Below are 26,172 nucleotides of genomic sequence, written 5' to 3'. Positions count from 1 at the left end.
TTGCACAGCAAAGTCCATTGCATTTAGGATCTGCACATAAATAAAAAATACTGCATATAAAACAACAGCATGCTATTCTGAAGCATAAAAATAATTATTTTCCTGAAGTCATATGCATATAATAAGTCTTTTTTTTTCATATAAAATACAGCAGTACAATTATGCTTACCACATTCAGTTTATCACATGACATATGAAGAAACAATGGTCATGTAATATTCTTTTTTTGTGAGCCTGTTTTTTTTTTTATTCATTTGGGTTCTAATACTAAACCCAATACCAGACATTTAAATTGTGTTATGCATTTTTTTTTCCAGTAATTTTATATAGTTTTCTAGATTTTTTAATTAGTCAAATAATTTGTATAGAGGTAATATTACCTCCAAAAAACATCTGCAAAAATGTATGCAAAATCGTGCAACGTTTTTGAAAATGACGGTTTCATAGTAAAATATTGAAAAGATTTCTTTGCAGTTTTTGCAATACATTGAGCAATTTTGCAGTTTTCACACATTTTTTTTTAAAGATAGAATGTATTTACTTTAATCTTTAAGATGGAAGCATATTGTAACATTAACCCATTCGACGACTTTGGAGTTTGCATTGCTATTTGTTGGCAATGCACTTTTTAACTGCATAGTTAATTTATTTTTTTTCACAATGCTGTTTGTCTTCTTGCACAAAAAATGCATCTTCTGGTAGTAAATATATGCAAGAAAATATTTAAAAGCTTTCGAAACCAAACTGCCTGACGGAATCTTGGTAAGCCTTAAAGTAGGCCACACCGCATCACAAAAAATATGTTTTTAAAGAGCAATTTCTGCAAAGTTCAACTCCAATAAAAGTTCCTCTCCAATCTTGGTAAGGTGACTTCCTGGGTGCTGAGGCTTGCTTTCAGGAGATGCCCGTCACCGCGCTCCAAACCTACAGCAATGTCCTAGTCTTGCTTTTGTATAAATGCTGTTTTTAGCAGTGTGTAAATTCAATCCATAAAAGAGTTATCACAATCTCCTCATGCAATTCTTTGAATATGTTCATATATACAATTAGGAGAATTTTCTTTTGGCAGCTCCCACCCATCTGCACTGGGATGCTAAATAGTTTCTTTATAAAATGGTTTATTGTAATATATTATTTAGTAAATTGCACGTTGCAATGAAGACATACAGTGGATTGCACACACCTTTATATATTGTTTGTAATGTAGTGTTAAACATACCATGGCCACTTGAATGGCTAGCAACAGCAGTAATGTAAGTAAACTAATATCTGTAACTGACTGGCTGTGCGTTGCGGGAGACGTTGTTGTCAGAATGAAGAGGGCGAGATATCTTTGTATTGGATGCTGGTACAGAAACGGGTATTTGCAGCACTCAGCATGTGCGATAAAATGCCTCCCAGTCATATACATTAAAGCTGCCACTAACCAGCAGGGGGCACTGTCTAGTGAAAACACTTCTGCTCACATAACACTGAAACATCCCTTACTGCAAAATAATTAGTGAATCACCATGTACGTTCCAGGTTAGAAATCGCTGGAAGACATATATACATATATGTTCATTTTTAATTCATATATGTATATAATATTTTGTATATGGTTGAAAATTGAAATATTTTGGGGCTATACCCACTTGTTTACCTCAGGGGGCATTTTTTTTTAAGTGCAAAGGCTTTTCCTTTGGTGTCACTTAAGGCCATTCATGGTTTAAGTGTTTTCCGTTCTTTTTCCTTTCCCGTTGTAAATGCTCCAGTTCAGCTTCGTACATCATCTCCTGGACTAGGTACTTTTCTCGTCTCATTCGGTCACACAGATCTTTAGGCATATCCGGGATGAGGTAAGCAATGAAGGATTTGATGCCAAACACGAGGTGCTAAGTGAAAAAATTAAAATAAAGTATGTAAAAAAAAGGGGCAGCAGTGTTAGGCGTGTTTGTCAAGCTAGTACATTTAAAGCCAATGGGATATGAAGTCTGGGGGGTATATTTAAAAAAACTGCGGGTTTGAAAAATTGGAGATGTTGCCTATAGCAACCAATCAGATTCTAGCTTTCATTTTGTACAATGTACTAAATAAATGATAACTAGAATCTGATTGGTTGCTATAGGCAACATCTCCATTTTTTCAAACCCGCAGTTTAGTAAATATACCCCTGGACCTCTATTGGTTGGAGGAATCATCACAGAACATAGTTAGAATCCTTCCCTTACATTGACCCTGTTCACTAGAGCCAAGGTAGATTTACATGGGGTTAATACAGCATTGACAAGGCAGAGACTGTTTTTACAAGAAACATCCTAAGAACATTCGTAATTGGGTTTACAAGGTAATTAGTAACAACATTACTAAGTACCAATGACATAACAGATCCACCCTTGGGTACAAGGTATTTACATTTGATATCTGTGCATACACATTTGCAAAAACTATTGAAACCTAGTCAAAGAAATAATTGAAAAACACTATATAAATTATTAGGTGTACTACAAAGAGAGAGACGAACTTTAATTTTACTATACTGTAACTACAGATGGAGTTTGTTTTAGACAACTGGTGATCCACTCGATAGAGTATGGGGTAAAGACATTGGGGGAAGACCATAAAAAAAGGATCGAGTGGGACCCCCCCTTCTACAGCCAACCAGCTCCATTATAGATAACAATGGGGCTCTTCCTAGCACCCCTGTTTGTCTGGTGATTGCCAAGTTGATAGTAAATAAAATGGTTTCAAACTATTGTTGAACTACATGTCCCAGCATGTACATGGCAGCCAGTGCCCATTGGAACATGTAGTTCAACAAAAGCTGTAATAGCAAAACAATAAAGACAGACATACTGGGTTAAAATAATTTTATTGAAAGACAACCATAAAGCTCTCTTTCATCACTTTATTAAACAGGAAATTCAGTTCACTGCTATTTCAACCGGTGGAGCAGCTATAGTCGGCTAATAGTTTCAAAAAATGTTCCACTTCTACTGCGTTGATGATTAACATTTATTTTTAACTAGTTAATATAAGAAAATGTTAGAGTTTTTTTAAAGTGACACTACATGTACTACATGCTCCACAATAGATACTACATGTACTACATGCTCCGCAAAAGACACTACATGTACTACATGCACCACAATAGATACTACATGTACTACATGCTCCGCAAAAGACACTACATGTACTACATGCTCCACAATACCCACTGACAACCATTTACCTTGTAATTCCACCAGCGTTAGCATGCACACACTGCCAATTGCTATCAGGGCTTAATAGGACATCCTGGGGCTTCACAACAGTTGAGGCCTTTGTGTGGGAATATTTGCAACTCCAGTTGTCTCTACTTTATATAAAGTAAAGTAATTATTTACCCTGGAACTCACCACTTCAGAGATGCCAGGAGGATCTCCAGAGGGTCTGGTTGACCCTAGGAGGGTTAGGAGGGCACTCATTGATTGTAACAGTTTTGCGTCTACGTCTGGCCCACACTTTTACATTTAACTTTAAATGACATCCTATTTGTCTTAAAAAAACATGCGTCATCTACATGTGACTGTGTATTTTATGAAAGCTGTATAGGAAGCATATACTCACTTTTCTATGTATACCATAAGGTTATCCTCTGACTGATTTGTTCTTATATCCATCAAAAGATTTTAGTTTATAACAAGTTAGAGATAGGGATGCTATCCATGTTTTTGTCAATTCTTACTCTTAGTGAATTATTCAGGCTTTCCATGCTTGCAGTGATTAATATGGCCAATTTTGATTTTTCTTCGGTGAACCTGGTCATTAATCGCTGCTAAGGGAGCTTGCAGAAGAGCTAGTGTATGCGATCATATGTTGACTGCTCTAACTGGGACTCATAGCGTCTGGTCGTTCACCTATAATGCCAACACTTTGCATCTGTATAAACCAGCCAGGTACTCTGTCCTAGAGGCCAGATCTGTGACTGGTCATCTTTAGAGTTTTGCTTTAGTCCAATATGTTCAAAGAGGTTTTCAGTAAGAAAAAATATATTAAATTGAGCATGAATTAATGACCCATTAAGTTCAGAAGTAGAAAACATACAAACATACCTCAAAAACTATGATGAAGGCTAACCGGGCAGCCAGAACATGCCAAAACTGCAGGGTGAACTCATAGGGAGTTGTGCTCCAAGGAGGTGCTCGATAATCCCGGTATCTGGGGACAGATCAGCTGGCAGTTAATATATATTATGTAACAGTGTCCTATTTTTCTTTAAACTTTCAAAAAATATAGCAGCCAAATAAAGGTGAAGTGGACACCAGAATACATGAGAGAGAGACTTGAGCAAGATAACCCTGTAGTGTTAATTGTAAAATGTCAAGTTGTCTATATTGTGACAATTTGTTATCTGTCAGAGTCATTTCAGTTTAAGCCACAAAGGCAATTAATTAAGCATGTGGCCTAAAAGCACATCAGAAAACCTGCAAATGGTCATGCAAATTGTCTAAAATAATTTTATTAGACTAAGCAGCTTTGTCTAGAACAGTGATGGGCAAACTTTTTCAGGAGTGGGCCAAATAAAAAAGAAAAACTTTAGGCGGTCCAATATAATTTATTAAAAAACTCAAATATCGAAATATATAATACAAATTTTTTGAATGGGACGGGAGGGTGTTAGTAGAGCGATCGTACAGACACAGCACTTATTTCAGCAAGTTGTTGCAGATCCGTCTTTCTGGTGAGCCACAAACTGACAACACAGCAGCCAATCGAAATCTGCCTTAGTATATGGCCCAGCCCATCTCTTCTCACATGACTTTCAGCCATTAGGGGGCGGGCAGGTGTTTGAGTGATTGACATACGTAGTGTCCTTTTAGGAAGGAGGATCAAGTGTAATGGAGGAAATAGCTGGGAAGGCATAAAAATGAAGGTTCTGACACACAAGGTCGGCCCTAATAATTTTATGCATTTTTGAATGAAATTTTTTAAAGTATTGGCGGGCCGGATAGAACCTCTAAGTGGGCCGGATCTGGCCCGCGGGCCGTAGTTTGCCCATCACTGGTCTAGAACATACAGAAGACAAATTACAGAACATACGTGTTGTCTCATATAAAATTCCATGAGTGAGTATGTGAAACTACACGCCATACCTGCAATATCCAGTGTATCCCTCGCCAAGTTCGCTTAGATCAAATATTGATAAACTACCGTTTACATAGCCCCGTAGACATCTGACAAAATAAGACAAAACATATAGGTTGGTAAGAGCTGGCTTCAATTCATTTATTGATCGTTAACTTCTATGAGCCATTAGAAAACAAACATTACTTTTCATGTCTGTATCCTTGATCCAAGCAGGGTCCGTACTTGAAGGCATACACAAAGCGAGGGATATAATCAGAGGTGATAGCAATGACAAAGGCATTGGTGATAACAGCTACAACACCAATACCTTCCAAAATTCCATACCAGATACCTAAAAATAAATATAATTATTCAATTTCATATATTAGATTCATAACCAAGGTTTAAATAATCTTGTAAAGCATTTAAAATGGTAAATGTGAAGAGGACTGGCTGCCAATCATTCTTATGGACTCACGTCAGACTTTTATTATTTAGGTTTTACACAAGAAGTTCTTAGAACTTGGAGTGCAGAGAATGGTGCACCATTGCAATAATATGTTTTTAGCACTTAACGTAGCCTATTTTGTAAACATTCCAGACCTTATGTCTTAGCTATCATGGATTCATCATTGCAATAAGTGCTGGTCTATCTATATCTGTGTCATTTTGATTGAGTGCCAGAGAGGATTTAAATGAAAAATGAGCAAAGTGGATCAAGTTTTGTTGTCGGGGTGCATAGATTGGGTGATACAATCTTTCAGTTCCACTTTTGGTTTACCATCCTATACACTAGTAAATTTCAATTTAGTTGAATTTATAGTCTGTGAATAGAACTTTGATGACGATGATCAATCCCTTATTACATGTGATGTGGTTGGGTTATGAATGAGAATATTTATGGGCAGGTTCCACAAAATGTGGAATGAGGCAAATATTCCATGGAACAGTGTTGAAAGATGGCACCAATTTCCAATTTTACCTAATGCGGTAACGCGGTCCACAGTTAATAAACAGATGTAACAAGAGAAGAATATTTAAGCCAGTAACTTAATACTTGCCTATATCAGTGGCACGGGCTGGCATTGGTCTTCTCCATTGTGTAACAAACTTATAGGCATCCAGTCTTATCTCAATGATATTGTTTAGCAGTGCCAGGAGAGGAGCCAGTGGGAAGGCAGCTACAAAAATGGTGGTAAATCCAAACTGTATAACTGAATAATGAGAGATCATTAGATGTCTGGAACTATATAGATAATCATTTAAACATGCTGGAACTACTGGTTGCAATGCATATCTGTACTATATATATTTTATATAATATTTATCTCATACTAATATAATTATATTGTCCACTCTTACAACTTCATCAAAAATACACTTTAAAATATGGATTTTTGGATATGTAGAAAGATGAGGCTGTTGTAGGGACCCAGAGAAACACCTTAATTGGGCAGCATGGTGGCTTAGTGGTTAGCACCTCTACCTCACAGCACTGGAGTCATGAGCTGGATTCCTTGGCCATGGACCATGACCATGGCCTTATCTGTGTAGATACTAGTAGATTAATTAGATGCTATTGAATTGTCTTTTATCTCTCTTTGTCTCTGTGTGTATGTATGTTAGGGAATTTAGATTGTAAGCTTCAATGGGGCAGGGACTGATGTGAATGAGTTGTGGAATTAGTGGCGATATATAAATAGATGATAATGTTTAACCAGGTAATAAAGCAAAGCTAATTGTCTTTAGGCCAAAGTTATTTACCTTTAAGCTGAAGGCATACAGCAATAGGGAACAATGGGTGATTAGTGAGAAATATGGGATATTATTAAAATAATCGCCACCAAAATGGCGGGCGCAAATAATCGCTTGAGTATACTTTCTACCGTAATATAAGTTAAAACAGTATTTTTAAGATCATACACAAATATCAATTGCCATGTTTGTATTTTATTAACTACCATATCTCCCAAGCTTTCAAGTTTTTCCGATTTAGGACATACCAAAAATGGCGATTTTAATTTATATAATAAAGTCTACTAGAAAATGGATTAGTATATATGCTGATAGATATTGATGGGAAATTATTGAGAGTTACGCAATTTCCTTAATAAGTATGGCAACCAAGATGGTGGACATAAATTACCTTTTTAATTTATAAGAGAAACCAAACTGATTGTAAAATTGAAAGTAAAATTGAATGTACAACAAGGTATAGTAAGAGAATGATTAAAAATATAATCTGAGATAGATTGTTATAGATACAACTCCATTTTGTTGTAGTCTAATGTGTAGTAATTAGTGTCTTTGTTTGATGATGCACTATAAAAGAATGGTCTGAGGTGGGAAGCCACACCTATAATGAAGTTTTAGATGAAACGCATAGTCGCATGTCCTCTCACGTTGTTGTTTTTACTTCGGAAGTAAAATGAATCCAGGATAAACCAGAGGAGAGGGCAATGCTGCTAGAGAGACCTCTGCTGGACATGGAAGAACAGCCACAATTATGATCCTTTCTCTCTTTCTCTAATGGGACATGAGATAGGCTAGTAATTTATATATATATATATATATATATATATATATATATATATATATATATATATCAATGTACAATATTAAATTTGTGCTTTTCATGTAATATTTTTTTTACTACTTCTTAGGTGTTTGGTTGGTATGTTGGTACCTTTCAGAACATTAAGTAGGTTAGATGAAAGCTAGCTTTTCTGAATCTTAAGAAGACACAATGTTGACATTATTTTGTCTGAATAGCAAGAAACTACTACTACACTACTACACTATATTCTCTCTGCTCCTCTTGTTTCAGCTGTACCTTCTTCCACATAGAATGTAAGCTCTCTAAAGAGAAGGGTCTTTCTTACCCTTTTGTTTTTATGTCTGCATTTATCTTGTCTGCCTTGTATGTCCTTGCTTTATGTACGACCTTGTTTTATGTATGCCCTGTTTTCCACTACTGTACGGCGCTGCAGAGCACTGTGGCACCTTACAAATATACATATATATATATATATATAGATGGATAGATAGATAATCTTAATTGCTCACATAAAATGAACAGACCAGCACTAGCACAACCAAATAGAGAAATATAATAAAACAGTAAAAATTCCTTGCCCAACGACCGTTTCAGTTTCATTTACTTTCTTCAGGGAAAGTAGGAGTAAATGAAACTGAAGCAATCATTGAGCAGGAAACGTGTTGTAATGTATTTCTTTTTTTCTTTATTCCTGTATTCTTCTATTAATCTTTTTGATTTTGTATTTGGTTTTGCTAGTGCTTGTCTGTTATTTGTTTATGGACTGTGCACAGCATTTTTGTGTTATTTCATCACACTAAAATTCTGGAGCCTTTAAATTTTAACAGTGTTTTATATCTATGACTTTCTCTACGTGTCTGTATGTGTATCTATCTATCTATCTATTATCTATCATCTATCATCATCCTCATCATTTATTTATATAGCGCCAACATATTCCATAGCGCTTTACAATTGGGGACAAACATAGTAAACTACTAAACAAACTGGGTAAAATGGACAAAGGGGTGGGAAGGCCCTGCTCGCAAGCTTACAATCCATCTATCTATCTATCTATCTATCTATCTATCTATCTATCTATATCATATTTATATATTTATAGATATATATTTATAGATATATATTCTGGGCCTGATTTCTCAAGGAACGCAAAGTGAACTAAGTTTTTTTTAATTGGACGGAAATAGCATGCACATACGCCCGTTTTTAAGTGCAAGAGGATCTTAAGAACATTTCCATTTGAGTAAAGGTATAAGTACACTTCGGCTAAATAGTACTTGCCGTATGCAGACAGACGGAACACACTGCAGGATTTCAAAATATTAAATACATTAACATCACTTAATTCTATAATATGTTATATTTAGTTTTTTAACATAAAATACATATATCAAGATGTTATTAATGCGTACTGTACCATGCATACGCGTCTGTTATCACTTTCAATCGGCACTTATCCCTGTCCTATCACTGGTGCAAGTGATAAGCCTAAAAATCACATATCCAGAGCTTGAATTGGACGTAAGGGCGCATACATGTATGCACGTAGTTAATGTACAGGGGGGTGTGCCAAGGTTGAACGCAGGCACTTCCATCTAATTCAAGAGCTAGGGACATGATTTTGCGCTATATCTCTTACACCAGCTACAGTTCACTTTTAAGTGCTGTACGATAGTCATGACGGATGTCTATGCCTACAGCAACATGTGTTTGCAACTAGGAGCAATTGTAAAAAGTCATTTTATGCAGTACACATTGATAAATATATCTGGTGAAAGAAAAGGCAGAGAAAAAAATGTTTATTGTAGTTATTTTTCAGTGTCTTTCACTTAATGATTATATTATTAACAGGTGACAATAATTGAATACATTGTTTTTCTATGCACTTTTCTTGGACTTTATATTGCACATATGTAGTGTTCGCATCCTGCCGTGTGCTGTGCCTGCCGTATATGCAGAAAGTACCTACATGCGTATTCAACAAGAGAAGATTCTTCAAATCCGCTTGTAGTTGGCCCTGAATGCTTCTCTGTGTTTGATTGGTTTAGTGAACGTGTTCATTAATGTTTTATAGTTTTTACAGTTTCCACGTAGTAGAAGCCTGGTTTGTGTGGTTGTAACTAGCTGATAGGTATGAGAAAACAGCTGGCAAGTTTTGCTTATGGCTTGGTGCTTATTTATATTAATTTATGTTCATACGGAAAAAGGACAGTGTGTCATCTTTTAGAAGTATGGGCCAATGTTTGCAAATAATAGATATTATTGTGAGGAATTGGAATATTGTGTAATGAAGATTACCAGACTGTTTATTTTTTGGAATCTTTATAGCAGGTGTGTCAAACTTACGGCCCAAACGCATATTTTTTGCGGCCCCACATTAATATTGGAAAACAAGTTGAATGCACTCTGTTTTATTTTATGCGGTTAAATGACTTAAAAATTCACTGACTACGACAGGACAGTTTACGTGTGAGTTCAGACAACCTTCCCCGTCAGTGTCATGTGACACATGCACCTATTCCGCTCGTCTCCACCCACTCTGTATGTTGTCGCACGCAGTCAGAACAGTACGCTTCCATAGTTCAAGCAAACTGCTAATTTCTTGGTAATCTTCTAATTATTTGTTCGATAAGTTGGTGTCCAAGTACATCTATATGGCAATTTGTCGATTGTTTATCAAATGTATTACCAGGTTGTGCTGACGATGATTATTTCTTATGCTATCACGCCGCACGTCGCGGCCCTCCGAATAGTTGGCGGACTTGACTGGCAGATTGAAATAATCAAATGAAAATAATAAGGAATACAAAGATAGCAAATAGTCTGGAACTCACTGGCAGAGATTGAATAATCAGGACAAACTGATGTCGGTGGAGTTACCAGAAGACACTGGCATGGATGGAATAGCCAGGACACCCTGGCATGGTTAGAATAACCAGGACACCCTGGAATGGATGGAATAACCAGGACACCCTGGTGTGGGTGAAATTACCAGGACACACTGACGTGGATGGAATAACCAGGAAACCCTGTCGTTAATGGAATAACCAGGACACCCTGGCGTGAATGAAATAATCACGACACCGTGGCGTGCATGGAATAACGAGGACACACTGACGTGGATGGAATAACCAGGACACATGGGCGTGAATGGAATAACTAGGACACCCTGGCGTGGATGGAATAATCAGGACACTCTGGCTTGGATGGAATAACCAGGACACCCTCGCATGGATGGAATAACCAGGACACCCTGGTGTGGATGGAATAACGAGGACACACTGGAGTGGATGGAATAACTAGGACACCCTAGCGTGGATGGAATAACCAAGACACCCTGGCGTGGACGGAATAACCAGGATAACCCTGGCGTGGATGGAATAACCAGGACACCCTGGTGTGAATGGAATAACCAGGACACACTGGTGTGGATGGACTATCCAAAACACAGAAAGGTGCAAGGATTGAGTATGCAGGGACCACTGGAGGAAGTCAGGCGCTAACAGTCATGGGCTAGACTTAATCTTTAGGCAAATTCTGATTGTCAGGAGGTGCTGTATATGTAATGGGGGTAATAGGAGAGTTTGGAAGGCAGCCCCCAATCATCTGGAGGTCAATTCTATAAATAGGATGTTCATGCACACTACTGCGCATGCCCACAGGAAATCCAAAATGGCACCTGTCATCTATCAGAGCACCAGGAGCACTGGAGAAGAAGGGGATCCCCTACACTGACTAAATCTTGAAGAAGAGCGTGCCGGACCTTGGTAAGAAAATCGGAGGGTCCATCGTATGACTATATTAATGTTTGTGCAATTATTTCTAAGTCTAGTGAATTGACCAAATGGAATGCTGATCAACCTATTAGGATGATGATTGCTGGTAGCAAGATAGAACTGTTACAATGTATTGGTTTATAGTAAGTTGTAGTGTCCAGTTTACTGTGACTGAAAATTAAAGAAATCAGAACTCCAATTTCTCGGTTCTGAAGATGGCAGTGAATTGGTGACTACAATAGCATTTCCAAGCACAAAGGATATGTAGTGTCACCAGAGAACAAGATCTGCACCAAACACACAGTTGTTCCAAATAGAATGTTACATTCACCGGCTCATAAAGAGGTTGGTACATAACAGGGGAAATCTATGAAAGATCAGTTTACTAAATCACTGCAGAAATCCCTAAAATTGTTTCACTGATGTGAGACACTTAAAATTGTTTTAAAATTGTTTTAAAACCAGTGACATAAAAAGAAAAATGTATGCATGTATGGAGTTGAAATTTTATTTTAATTGCCCATTCATTTCAATTGGGTTTCTACATGTGCCACACCCCTCGGAAACCTCAATGAAATTAATGGGTCCTTGACATGAATGAGAAAACTCTGTTAATAAAGACAAACTAGTGAGTGTGCACCACCATACCTCAACAACCCGAGCGGCAGACAACCTGGTCTAGTTTCCACTAAAACAAGGAGACCCTTGGGGCACCCCAGCTCCATAGTGGGAAACAAGACTGTGGAGCATGCCAATAGAATCATTTAATAGGAGAAGCATAGAGATTTTGGACAATGAATACACAGTTTTGTGGGCAATTTTGATTGATTCAACATATATGAAAAAAACAATCACCTCTAGTAGATTACCCCTAAATAAACCACCATTTTTACAGAATACTACTCTCTTAATTAATTTTATAACACAGAAGGTGGATCACCAGTGAATCCAGCCAGATGGCACAGAAACATTGAGGCACATTAAACAAAAGACTCCTTCAGACCACGAACTCTCAAATATTTAATTCCTAACAGATCCGGAATATCCTGTTTTCAAGAACGCACAACTGTTGAATGTGCTTTCCTCTCTATTATCACAGGACAATTCATTTATACTGACATTCTTGTTAAGTGGTTTTAATTGTTCCATTTTATTTATATTGGTTAATTTTGGCTCATTTAGTAATATATTTCTAGAATCCCCTACGATCATATTATGAGAGTTACTTAACTATTGATTGGATATTAATTTAATCTGCCATTATTTCCAGGGTCGGTTGTCAGTTTTTATTTATACTTCTGTAACTTCTGTAATTAACTATTGTAGAGGAAGCAAAAAGCACAGCATTTTACACACGTGAAAGCTAGATTAATATAGCTCTAAAATAGTTCTGTCATCGTGTCAACAGCATATAAAACAAGACGAAAAGAGATAAGCACACAATAAAATGTGTAAAAGTGCAAACAAAAGAAAAGATTTCGCAATGAAAAAGTGTGACGAAAGTTCATTAGTGAAGTGAAAAACAAAACAGAGGAATAGAAAGGCTAAAAACTGAAGGGGTGGACACCTTAAAGGAGATAAAGGAATTGAACACTGTTGAAATAGCAACTACATTGCTCTGTGATTACTGTATACAATACTGTACTGTAGATACACATGTGTAGTGATTTAGAGAAAATAGAGGCATTGACTAAAGTGTGAAATCTTAAACTGAATACATCAAAATGCTAAATAACACATCTAATACACAAAAACATTCTTTAAAAAAAAAGTATTTTTTAATTTTAATTTACCCATTTCTAAGTACTCCTCCATGAGCCCATGAGCATTCATCGGTTGCAGGTTCCAATCCTTTTCAAACTGCGGAAAAGTAAGTTTGCTTTCTACCGCCTGTCCACCTTTCTTGATTTTCCTTCGAGACCACCAGTTCTGCAACAATCTGTAAACAAAGGATAAATCACAATAAATATATCTACGCAAGTTTAGCTTCAATTAAATTGTTGCACATTCCCGTACCAAACAACTGCAAGCTATATCATCATGCTCACAGCAAAAGAATAATTAGAATCCGCTTGCTTGCTATTGATTACAGCGCATTTTTGCATATCAATTGATGTAACATAATAATATAATTTGTTTAAGCTGTCTCCACTCCAGAGGCCTAGAGTAGGGGCAGGCTGGGCTGGGAGTCATTTGCCCATAGTGGGCTACTTTGGCCCAGGTCACTGGCCCACATGCATTTTTTTTTCCTTTAAAAAGTTCCTAATAGGCTGCAGAGTCGACGCTTGTCCCCTGGGCTAAAATTTGCCAGCCCTCCCTTGACCTAGAGGATATTTTAAAATATGTGGCCTGATTCATTAAGGATCTTAACTTGAGAAACTTCTTATTTCAGTCTCCTGCACAAAACCATGTTACAATGCAAGGGGTGCAAATTAGCATTCTGTTTTGCACATAAGTTAAATACTAACTGTTTTTTTCATGTAACACACAAATACTTAAAAGCTTATTTGTACACTGAAATTTAAAGTTGATATCTGTGTGCTACATGAAAAAACAGTCAGTATTTAACTTATGTGCAAAACAGAATACTAATTTGCACCCCTTGCATTGTAACATGGTTTTGTCCAAAAGACTGAAATAAGAAGTTTCTTAAGTTAAGATCCTTAATGAATCAGGCCCATGGTTCTGGAGTTGATAAGAAGGAATATTTTACTTACGGATATCCAAGCTCCATGAAGTTATTCCACATTTGTTTCAAAACCATGATAACTCCCATTTGTAAGCAGAGGTCTATCAGACAGCCACTCGGATGACACTACAAATTAAAGCACAAGCAAAAAGAATACACAAGTATGTCTATGACAGGATTTTATCAGTGCACTGTACAATAAACCTGTTTTTAAGCGATTTTGGCTAAAACTATATTTGGGGTACATTACGCTGTAGATGAGGTAAAACCCACTGGTGGGGGGGGGTCTTTGTCATGCAAAACTAAAATCTTCTGTACCAAAGAGAAATAGCACAGCATTTGAAAAATTCAATTATATTTACGATTTATAGCATGTGCAGACTGCGTGTGAAATCTTGCATCCAACTATCTAGCAGACAAAGTGGTGGACACTAAGAGGGAAGAATGAGTAAATTTAGTATGTAGGAAGAGGAGGTGGCCACAATTTACTGAATAAAATTGAATCATGGTTAATCATGGTTACTGGCTAGTGCCAGTGCCTGGACATTTAGATATATTTTTTTTAGTTCTTGCAGGTGATTTGTAATTCTCCATCACTTTTCTATAATTTTTTTGGACTTGCTTTATGTGTAATATACTTCTGTGAGTGAGAAAGTGTCTTGTGGTACATGTCTCTCAGCATAAACAAGCCCGATCATTTTTACTTCTGAGGTAAAAAAAAATATTGTACAGATTAGACAAAGGGGATCATATACAGGCTTATTTATTAAAAAGTGGCGATTTGGATGGTTCCTGGTGGGCCAATGGAAAATGCCCCTTTTGCCCAGACTAACATTCTGGTTCCAGTGGGGAACAGGGGGTGGTGGGAAGAATAATGATATTGCTGCAATCATTGAGCCCATAAGCACACATCACCTTCTGTTTATGCTGTGGATTAGGCAATGTGAGCTTGTGCATTGCACATCAGAGGGTCCATGTTGAACTTGGGGCCCACCCATAATTCAATCATTAGCTTCTTTTCATTTAAGCCATGTTGAATCCATAGGATATCAAAAGCTATTTTCAATGGTCTAAATAAAAGTATGTTTTTGTGGGTGTGGTAGGTTTAACCGGCAACAATAATACCGACAACAGTTAAGCCGACATAAAAATTCAGATTGGTATAAGTCCTACATGGAGATAATAGTGATCCGCCGCCTGGATTACATTATACAGACGGCAAGTCCGGCCATTGCCGTATTAAAACCGACAATCTCACTGTGGCCATTGTAACTGACATCATTGAAGCTGGAGACATTTTAGAAGGTCACGGCATCGGGTGGCAATTAAGCGTGTGGGGATTCTGGTATGTCTGCTCTATGGTAAGTCACTATTATCTCCTTGTAGGCCTTATACTAATCGGAATTTTTCCATTGGCCTAACTTGTCGGAATTATAGAAGCCGAAATAATGACTCCCACTGGTTTTTGTGAACAGCTGCGCTGTACATTAATGGGGGTTGTGTCTATGAAGCAATTGGGATTATATGTAAACTATATTTTAATTGTAAATGAAAAAAAAATCTCACTTTGTTTTTCAAACATAATCATATTTATTAATATTTCTGATTTTATTTCAAATATTCTAACATTAAAAGAAAAAGAATCATTATATGACATTTGTGGTGGGAGATATGGAACAACACCAAAGACCATGGAAAATACTGACTTACATCAATATATTTAATATATCAGCTATAATTAGAAGATAAAATACGAATTTGTAGATATTTTTTCTCATTTTACCTCTTCCAATCTCCATCTTTGGAAAAGTCTGTTATATTTACCAGGCCTCCCAGCAAACCTGTAAAACAAACATATGTTTTCCGTGAAATATCCAAATAAATTTGTTACATGGAAATGTACAATGCAAACCAGATTTATGCTTATTTCTTTGAGAAATTTGTCATAATTATTATTATTATTATTATTTTTATTATTATCGTTGATGTGTAAAGTGGCCCAGTGCTCCGCAGCAGTAAGGAAAACAAGACATATAGGGCCTGAGTCATTAAGGAGAGCAAAGCAGAAAAAAGGAGTAACTTTGCACCTGAGCAAAACCATGTTGCTTTAGAGGGGGGAGGTAAATTTAAAAAGTGGAGAGCGATTAATAGTTGGGATAAGGCATGTCCTAGATCAGCTTTAAATTTCAGTGTAAAAATAAAGCTATCAAGTATTTATGTGCTAGATGAAAAAAAGCAGCCAGTATTTAACTTTAGTGCAAAATAATAAACTCATTTGCACCCCTTGCATTGTAACATGCCTTGTCCCGGAGCACATTTACTCCATTTTTTGCCTTACTTTCCTTAATGACTCAGGCTCATACTGTATATAAGAAGAACATACAAGGTAGACAAAATAAATGCAGACATGAAAAGAAAGGGTAGAGAGGGCCCTGCTTATGAGAGATCTTACATTCTAAGTGGAAGAGGGCACAGCTGAAATAAGAATGAAGGATGAAGTTCGGCTCGGAGTAGAGATTAGGGCAGTTGCGAGGGTGCTTTAGTAAAACCTTGCAAAACCAGTCACATCAACTTAAGTGGAAATCCCAGTCTATGTGACCTCAGGGTGTTGACTATATTAACAGCGTGTGGGAAAAACCAACTGCATTAGCAACAGTAGGACATTGATCTATGATCCTGCTACGAATCTTCAAAGACATTTTTTACACATTAGCATGAAGTGCCTATATGAAAACAGGAATAAAAGTGATTTAAAAATAGCCAGTGGGACTATTCTCGCTTGTGTAGAAATGTAATTATTTTTCAAACTCAGCATGCAGCCTATTTTTTGTGAAAGGACATATGTTTAATAATGAATAGAAGTCTCTGAAAAATCAATGTGTAGGGTATTCACAGGAAAGGAGGACACAGAAGGACATATTTTGCACAAAAATCCTCAAACTTGGTTGAAAAATGCATCAGTTTTTAACTAATTTCACTGCATGTTACAAATCTTAAATATCGTCAATACAATGTATTTTCTAGAGAATATACTCTCCTATATGTATGATGACACTTCATAACATTATAATATTGTGTACAAATAGGTTATACAACTTTAGCATTTGCAACTATGCCACATATCTACCGTATCATGCGTGTAAGTATACACACCTGTACGTCTAGCACGACTGCTACTGTTTTACAGCTGACGCATCCACAGACTAAAAATATGCACTTTTTCTTGCATGCATACTTTCCTTTGTATCCTTGGGGCACACTATGAGCCCTTTAGGGTCATTTACAAGCCCAAAAAAATGTGGAGACTCAGTGAATATTTTTAGAGAAAATGAGCACATTGAGGGACTGCAAAAATGTTAAATATTTACCGATTATTACTTCTGAAATACCTCCTTAATTAAGTTCCAATGTTACATACTTCTCCTAAATACTACTTGTTATCTCCATATATATGGCTCAAGTCTTGAGAGCAGTGGGACTTTATTTTGAGTGTGATACATTTCTACAATTGAGTGGACTGGAGTAGAGAGTGTGCATTAATGTGGATGATATAGTGTTGTACCTGAGTGACCCTTGAGTCCTGCACTGGAAATTATTCGAGAGGATGGAGAATACTCTGGTCTTAGCTGTTGTTTTTCCAACAAGGACAACCATTCCTTTACAGTGGGCTGACAGTTCCACTTAGTTGGATATTATAATTACATGAGATTATACACAGTTTCCCCCTAATATTCCTTATTCACCTTCCTTGGGCTAGATGCAAAACCTGAAATGAAAACCTGGACTAAGCTGCCTCTATTATTCATAGTGCGGGTCAATCAGATCTTGATGATGCTCCTACCGATAGTATTGTACGTAGTACATCAGTCCCACATAAACCCTAGCCAGTCACTAACGGAGACCTAACCCTTTTTCTTTTTAAAAACCTTATTTGACCTCACAACATAGACAACTACCTTGCTGGTTTCGGGTCAATGGGGTCATAGTCTTGAATTGCTCTTTTACTTCCAATATAGGACAATAAAATGAATTAAGGTACCATACCCATTTAGGGCTTGAGTGTGTGGGATGGGTTAAGAGCGAGCTTCACAGCAGGCAAAACTGATTACTACAAACACCTGTGGGAGAATGTCAAACATCCAGAGCTTCATCCCCTATATGACACCTCAGTCAGAAAGATGACTGACGTGTAGCACCTGTTCAGCTGTAGCAGGTGTTCTCCTCAAGAGTTGTGAAACCATTTGACCATGTGAAAAGACAATTCACTGTCTTTTTGTACTTTTTCCCCCAGGAATTTTAAGGTCTAGTGTACATAAAAACCGGGCACAAGACTAATCTTATTGGGGATATGTAAGTCCTGTTTCTTTTTCCTAGTTCTATCTTCTTGACTTCCTTCGTTCTTTTAGCATCACCGGTCAATGTGGCACCATTAGACATTTCTGACTGGAGCAATGTGGTTTACGTCCCCATGCAGTAACCCCAGAAGTAGGGTGAGACTCACCCAACTCTACACACTTTTGACTTAATGCTAACTTGGGTTGCAAATTATGTGCTGGCAACAGCTCTACATTTTTCCAACCGCTCTAGACCTGTCTTCCACTACAGACTAATGAAGGCAAACATGATGCCACAAACTCCCCAATCAATGTCACTCTTATGATCTTCAAGAGCTTTTGATCTTAGCTAGTAAAGCTAACGGTTTTAGATGGTTCTCACCCAAAACTCCAAAAGTTTTAGTCTTCTATATAAGCTGATCATATATTTATACACAGGTTGTCCAAATAAAGTTGTAAATGTCATGTAGAACTGGATGGATCATCCTACTGCTGCCCGCCTTCATGTGACTTGTCATGAATTACCCCTTTTGACCTTCCTTTCTGTGTGTACAGTCTGTTCTGTTGATACAAGCATTGTACACCTTGGTTTCTGTACTGCGAGTTGGATGACAATAAGCTCTAACACCAGGTTATCTAAGCCCTATATCCTAATCCTGCTATGTGTAAAACAGTGTATCCTCATGAATAATACACCCGTGGTGGGGGGATTTTTCTTATTTATTCCATAATACACCCTTGGTCAGCTGAATAAAGTGTCTTATAAAGTTTCTAATAAAAGAAAACATTGTGGAAATTATGTTTTAGCATTACACATTTTGGCTGTACACTTCTAACACTACATACAGAACCTGATCCATCTTTTAACTTAAGTTCATTTGTGTGGCATACATTGTGTGAAAAGGTTCTGCACATGTGCCAGAACGGGACTTACACAAATGAAGGCAATTGCACGTAATTCATGTCCGAACACAACTGACACTTACAACTACATACGTCTTGAAGGGCAGAATGGGGATGGGAACAGATAGATGCACGTAGGCAATGTACAGTAACAGCATGCCAAGGGCGAGCATACGCTCATGCGGCCGATCCAAGTCCAGGGCATCTCTTAGGTACATGTATTTTAGCCTTATCATTTGCACCAGCTACAGGTCTGTTGTAAGTGCTGAATGGTGATGATGACCACACATATGCATGCCAGACCATGTGTAGGTAAGTAAGAGAAACTATAAAAGTACATTTTATGCACTGTAAGCATTAAAAACATCCTGATTTAAGTATTTAATGTAAAAATAAACTCATTTTAAAACATATATTTATTAATGATTATAGTATTAAGAGTTTTAACTTTATTTTAGAATTATTATTTTTTTTTGCATGCATTCTGATAGGACTGTATGTTGCACATATGTATGTGTGGATCCTGTACTGTGTTCTGTCTACATATGGCAAGCAATGTATACCCAGGGCAGCACAGTGGCTTAGTGGTTAGCACTTCTGCCTCACAGCACTGGGGTCATGAGTTCGACTCCTGACTATAGCCTTATCTGTGTGGAGTTTGTATGTTCTCCATGTGTTTGCGTGGGTTTCCTCCGGGTGCTCCGGTTTCCTCCCACACTCCAAAAACATACTGGCAGGTTAATTGGCTACTATCAAAATTGACCTTAGTCTCTGTGTGTGTGTGTGTTAGGGAATTTAGACTGTAAGCTCCAATGGGACAGGGACTGATGTGAGTGAGTTCTCTGTACAGCGCTGCGGAATTAGTGGCGCTATATAAATGATGATGATGATGATACCCAGAGCGTATTTATATCCAGATTCAAATGGAAACACATCTTGAGATCAACATTTGAATACGGGTGCACGTACGTACAATTTACAATGAATTTTATTTTTTTTAAAACCCAAGTTCGAAGATGAGTCATTCCCACAAACTGTGGCAGTTTTATTACTTACAATTAATTTTAATATTACAGATTGGCACATACTAAAATGATCTTTATTTTAAGTTTTTAATGGAAAGTAAGTTCATAATAAATGATGAATCCCAAATATGTTGCGAATCTCACCTGCCAAGGAAGAAGGCAATGTAAAATATAGAGCTATTTAAGTTCACAAACTGGAAAAGGAACATTTTCAAGGCAAAGCTGTTTTCCCACTCTGAGTCAGTTCTCGGATGCTCTACAAAGTGAAAACAGCATTACTACACATCCCATTGTCACATTGTTCTCACCTGACTCTAGCACAGTAGCACATTCAAAGAAAATTTTAATAAAAACAAAAATATAAAAAAATCTAGTTGAACAATAAAAAAAAAAATAATTTCAAAATAAATTTAAATGGAAAAGAAATGCTTTATTTAATTAAAGAAAGCACTTTTTCCACTATCGCTGCTGCAATCTCCATCCTGAGATGGCAATAGCAATTAGCAGATTGCGTTGCTACCCGTACCGCCACGATCAGTGGATTGCGGGAATACAGATACTTCCGCGATCCTTCTTAAATAAACTTTCCCATGGGAAAGCTATCACAAGAGGTAGCCAGCTTTGGAGTTTGGTAAATAGGGAGAACCTCTATCTATATTTTGGGCTCTTCTCTCTATGATAAATAGACTCTTTTTCCTTTTCCCTAATCACAAAACAGACATTATCACTCATTATTTTAACCATTAGGGTTTGCCACTTAAATAATAAAGTTGGTAAAAATTAATTTACTACCCTCCTTACATGTAATTTTTCTGCCTGCCTCCTCTATCACCAGACCAACATAAATATGTTTCAAATTTCCAACACATAACAGAGAGCAGACCTGACTTTATGTTCCTCTGTAGACTATTCTGCAAATCCTGTCCTCCATTGAGGAGGCCCAATCATCTCATCGGGAGTCTATACTGGCACACACAAAGGTGGTAACCAAGGAAATTATCCACACATTTGAGGAAGGGAGGTGGGAAATTACTTTCATAAAACCACTTTTATTTGTAAGTGGAGTAAGCACGTAAGATTAAACTTTCTATTCAAAGGTATACTTTTTAGAATTACTTTTGTCCTCTTTGGCCAATTACTTTATTATATATTGACAAAAAACCATGGGGAGCAGATTCGGAGTAAGGGATTGGAGGTGAAAATTATGTATGATGAACACTGGGCTAGATTTGTTTTTTTCCAAAATGCTTTGACTGGTCTTATTTGTGGCTATGGGCAGATCCGCCAAGAGGGGGCAAGGGTCCCCGATTCAGCCAGGACTGGAGAAAGTTTCATGGCTGCCCTATATGCAATGTACCTCCTGCCTTGTGGTCCACAGCAGTGGCAGATTATATACTACTGATAAGAGCAACAGGAGGTACTGCTCTGGGCATAATGTATAATCGGACACTGCTGCAGTACCGAAGGCAGACCTGGTTTGTAATCAGCTCAATTTGTTAAAAAAATATCAACTGATATTTATATATACAAAATATGCATTACACAGCCATCAATTGTGTACTTACCTAAGTTTGTAAGCAGATAAGCAACTTTTTCATAAACCTAAAGTATAAACAGAAAGCATCTTAGTCAATATATGATAATTTGTTCTCCAAGATTGTGTCCTAATAACCTGACATCTGACATGCAGGTAAATTATAGATGGAGGACAGGTGCTCTACCTCAGCTCATGGCTATAAACCAGATAAATAGAAAGTACAAGTGGTCCTGGACTAGCTTCTATCACCATTGCTCCAGGTAATTTGTACCTAGAAATTACGCACCTTCTCTGTCACATGTTCCAGTACATACACAGTGAAGTACCGAGTGACGTATCATATATGGAGTGTATACACACTTCAGAGTGAGAATGGCCCTGTTCATAAGACTACTCCACCCTGTTACAACACACATTCCACACATACACAGGCATGCCTCCAGAGCTTGCCCTGCAGTTTCTCCATACCGCTCAACAAGTGATCTCCTGACCAGCAATATCCATCCACACCATTCAAACTACGTACTGCACATACCAGTCCATGTAATCCAAGATTAACTAAAGGCCTGTGCAAATGCACAATATGTCAAATAATGTGTCACTTTTTCAATATAAAACAATGGATGGTAAATTGTAAAGTAGATTGTAAGGTCTCTCATGAGCAGAGCCATCCCTACCTTTTGTCCTTTTGTTTTCTTGTCTGCATTTATTTTGCCTACAACTTATGTCCCTAATTATGTTTATGTCCTATTTTACCCACTGTTCAATGTGGCAGAGCATCGTGGCACCTTATATAGTAATGTTAATAATAATATTAATAATAATAATAATAATAATAATAATAATTTTAGGGCTTGATATGGCTGAATTGAGTAGAAAATGCAATCAGTTATTTTAAATCTAAGAGATAGGATCAATCTCTGTAGCGGAGCTACTACCACTGCCGGAGGTGTGGCCACTATAAGGCCTGGAGGTGAGGGGGCCCCCGGCAATGCTCAATTAAGTACCGATTGAGGTTTCATTGCCATTGCGCCAGACCCTGGCATGTTTAGAAGGACCCTCTCTCCAATCTTCTATGGGGCCCAGCAGTGTACCTCCCTTGATCGCTCTCTTTTCAGTCTGCTGTCCTGTCCCGATTCTGTTAACCACTTTTCTCATCTTCTGCCTTAGTCACATTGCTATACATGTGTCCTATCTCCTCTATTCCTTGTCTTCACCCTTGGCAACTCTACTTTTTTCCTTTCTGGTTAAACAATCTGCTCTCTTCTACCACTGAGTTAACCCCTTCAGGCCTCCTGTGTATCTTCCTCCTCCTTTAAATTTTTTCATCTGCTATGCTCTCTGCTTTCCTCTTCCCCAGTGGGATAACCCCTTCTGTTGTACTGTGTAAACTTCCCTTCCATTGATGTTAAACCATCTACTGTGCTCCCTGTTCTACTCTTTCCATATCTTAACCCATTGTAATCTCGTCTTTGCTTTCATCTTCTCCTAAACCCCTGTGCTTGGCTGTCTGCTCCCACAGTTTGGAAAGGCCTTGTGCCCAGATGCGGGCAGTGTGGTACCACATAAATAAATATGTGAGCTTAAATCATTGTTTTCCATGTATCAACTCACCTGTATTAATCCATTTACCCAGGACAAAGTTGCTGGTTAAATAAGTGGGTGATTTGGTAATATTAAAAGAGGAGGCTGCACTCTAACCTTTCATTATTCAGATGGAACAAGAAAACGCTATGTAAACCACCTGCAGGCACTGATGAGGGTGGCTACACATTTCAAATGTGTTGATTTTTCACCATAATATTTAGTAATGCTATTTGATACAGCCTATTTGAGACAACAATGGCACATACAAGAAAATGTGCCTTTGTGAGACACTATTCAATTGAGAAATTAACCTTTGCAGGTCAGTAAGCAGCACCATCAAATTCAATTGATTTGTCTGTAATATAATATAGCAGCACAAAACAAAAAGCTGTATAGCTTGTTCAGAGTCAGTTCCTGCATTGTATAATGCTGTGTAATGTATATCTATTAATACTAAAAAAGTGCATAAAGCGGGTTTATTTCTCAGTAGAACCCTAGCTACAGAACAAATGTAGGTAGAGTTCTAACAAAGTCAGCCTGAAGCTGCACTTGCTAGCAAGCTAGGTGGTGGGCTGCATGACTGTCTGGCAAAGTCTATCCATGTAGAGGAGTGGTGAAGATTAAGGTTGGGGTGTAGTGTAATGGGAAGCGTTAAATACAATAGTGTGGCTGTGCCTTATCTCTTTGTTCCATAAGCTGACAAAGTCCCACTCACCCTAGTTTCATTCTTGAAAGGTACACATGGCATAAGGCAACTTCTGATAGGGAAAGGACGTTACTTGTCAGTCTAGCATTCAAAGGGCATGGGACTTCCAATGGTAATAGAGGGAGGCAGTATTGCTCTATGTAGGCCATTACCAGCGGTGGTGTCTTCCCAGCTTTCATTTGTTGGACCCAATCATCCAGTTGTTGATGATATATTACAATGTTGGATAACCACAGGAGGGAACCTGTGGGTTGTGGGTGCAGAAGAGGGGGTGGTAGTTGCTTGTGTTAACTAGAGATGCTCAGGCACGGTTCCTCGAGAACCGAACACACCCGAACTTAGGGGATATGAGTACCAAGCCGAGCCGGCTCGATACTTTTGCGCGTCCTTGGAATCTAAAACGAGGCAAATCGTCATTGTTACATCGTCGGATAACGGATCTCACAAGTTTTGGATTCCATTTTAGGATCCCAAGATAATGGTGGGTCGGAGGGAGGACCGGCCCAAGGACAATGGGAGTGCCGGCCCAAGGACAATTCCATCTTGAACCATTTTTCTCTTCTGCCACTGCTGTGTGCCATGTGCTAGGAACTGCTATGTGTGTGTCATTGCTCTGTCGCTTAGAATCCAGCCAGATCGCTGCAGTTTTTGTCCGAAAGTGTTTGAAAATAATATTGTGATCAAAATTGACTGCAAATGACTTGAAATAAGTGTTATTGAGGATAATAATAATGTAGGAACAAAAAAATAGCAAAAATATGTGATTTTAGCATATTTTAAGATTTTTTCTAAAAAATCCAAAACCAAAACACACGAGGGCGGTTTTGCCAAAACCGAAATCAAAACCAAAACACAAAGCTAATCCAGAACCAAAGCCAAAACCAGTTCACGGGGGTCAGTGAGCATCTCTAGTGTTAACCTGTGATCACATACTTAATCCAAATGTCAAATTCATTTTTACATATTGCTATTGTAATAAAGGTGCTAATATTTTAGGTGGGTTGTGTTTATTTAAAGGGTGAGAATTTGAGAATGGCTTAGTCATGCTGCTTTTATAGCAAACGTGTTCCCCACACATAATTTAATATGACATTGTTCAGTCTATAGCAAACAATAAAAGTTATTGGTTTATTTATTATTTTTGACAAAATGAAAAACTACACTGTGAGTTTTGATGTGAATGATTCTAGTATTCTATATTTGTCCCTGTGACGAATATGTACTATTGCTATTTTACCCTCAATAAGCAGGTATGACAATGTATATTCTAAGTAACCTTGTAAAGTAATCTCAATGTGCACTTTGTTAAATGACATGAGTCTGAACCTATGCAAGTGTCAATAATCTTTTGAAATTAGCCAGATCCAGCGATAGATAAGCATCTCTGAGGAGTTTTTTGTATGCAGGGGATGTGGACCTTACCAGCCAAGCAGAACGAGCAGAGGTGAGAACTCAGGTCTTGTGAGCATTCCAGATGTCAGGACATCCATAATTCACTTTGAAAAGCTCTGTGTCATTTTGGGAATTAATGTGACCTAACTGAAAATGTAATTCCTAAGGTGGGGGGTAAAGAGCTTGTAGAAGGTTTTAAAATCTTCTGCTTTAGACATTATGTTGTGCATTTTCATGAGGGGGTCTATCAAAACTGAAATGCTTCATTTTTCTCAAGTGTGTTCTCTCACACACGCCAAGTCTTAACTAGTAAGTAGTGACTCACTCTGGTTTTATTTCCTATTTTATTTCTGAAACTTATTTGTGCAACTTATTGCATCTCTTGTTATTTTGTTACTAAGCCTTAGAGACATTTTTTGGATTAAAATAAATTTAATCTAGTGTATTCTCCGTGATTCATTGTGAAGTTACGAAGCCCAGGGAGGCTCATGCTACATGTATAAGTCATTTAAGTGTGAAACATTAATAAATGGTTTTGGTGAACGTAAGGGCACCATAATAATCCTCTGTTGTGGCAG

The 26,172-nt window shown here is 37.6% G+C and overlaps 1 protein-coding gene across 1 annotated transcript in view; it reads right to left on the bottom strand.

Annotated features, from left to right (window-relative positions):
• Positions 1–1,639: 1,639 nt before the first annotated feature.
• ANO3 (anoctamin 3) overlaps positions 1,640–26,172 on the bottom strand; it is a 235,083-nt gene continuing 210,550 nt past the window's right edge. The window contains exons 18-27 of the mRNA XM_075187478.1: positions 21,938–21,974; positions 20,517–20,628; positions 15,894–15,951; positions 14,139–14,236; positions 13,215–13,360; positions 6,150–6,302; positions 5,293–5,440; positions 5,115–5,195; positions 4,074–4,179; positions 1,640–1,874 (exon numbers count right to left, since the gene is read on the bottom strand). Coding sequence (XP_075043579.1) covers positions 1,692–1,874; positions 4,074–4,179; positions 5,115–5,195; positions 5,293–5,440; positions 6,150–6,302; positions 13,215–13,360; positions 14,139–14,236; positions 15,894–15,951; positions 20,517–20,628; positions 21,938–21,974 — 1,122 coding nt within the window. The 3' untranslated portion in view covers positions 1,640–1,691. The remainder of the gene's footprint in view (positions 1,875–4,073; positions 4,180–5,114; positions 5,196–5,292; positions 5,441–6,149; positions 6,303–13,214; positions 13,361–14,138; positions 14,237–15,893; positions 15,952–20,516; positions 20,629–21,937; positions 21,975–26,172) is intronic.

This window comes from Mixophyes fleayi, chromosome 10 (genome assembly GCF_038048845.1).
Source record: "Mixophyes fleayi isolate aMixFle1 chromosome 10, aMixFle1.hap1, whole genome shotgun sequence".
Lineage (NCBI taxonomy): Eukaryota > Metazoa > Chordata > Amphibia > Anura > Limnodynastidae > Mixophyes > Mixophyes fleayi.
This window is presented reverse-complemented; position numbering and strand designations above follow the sequence as displayed.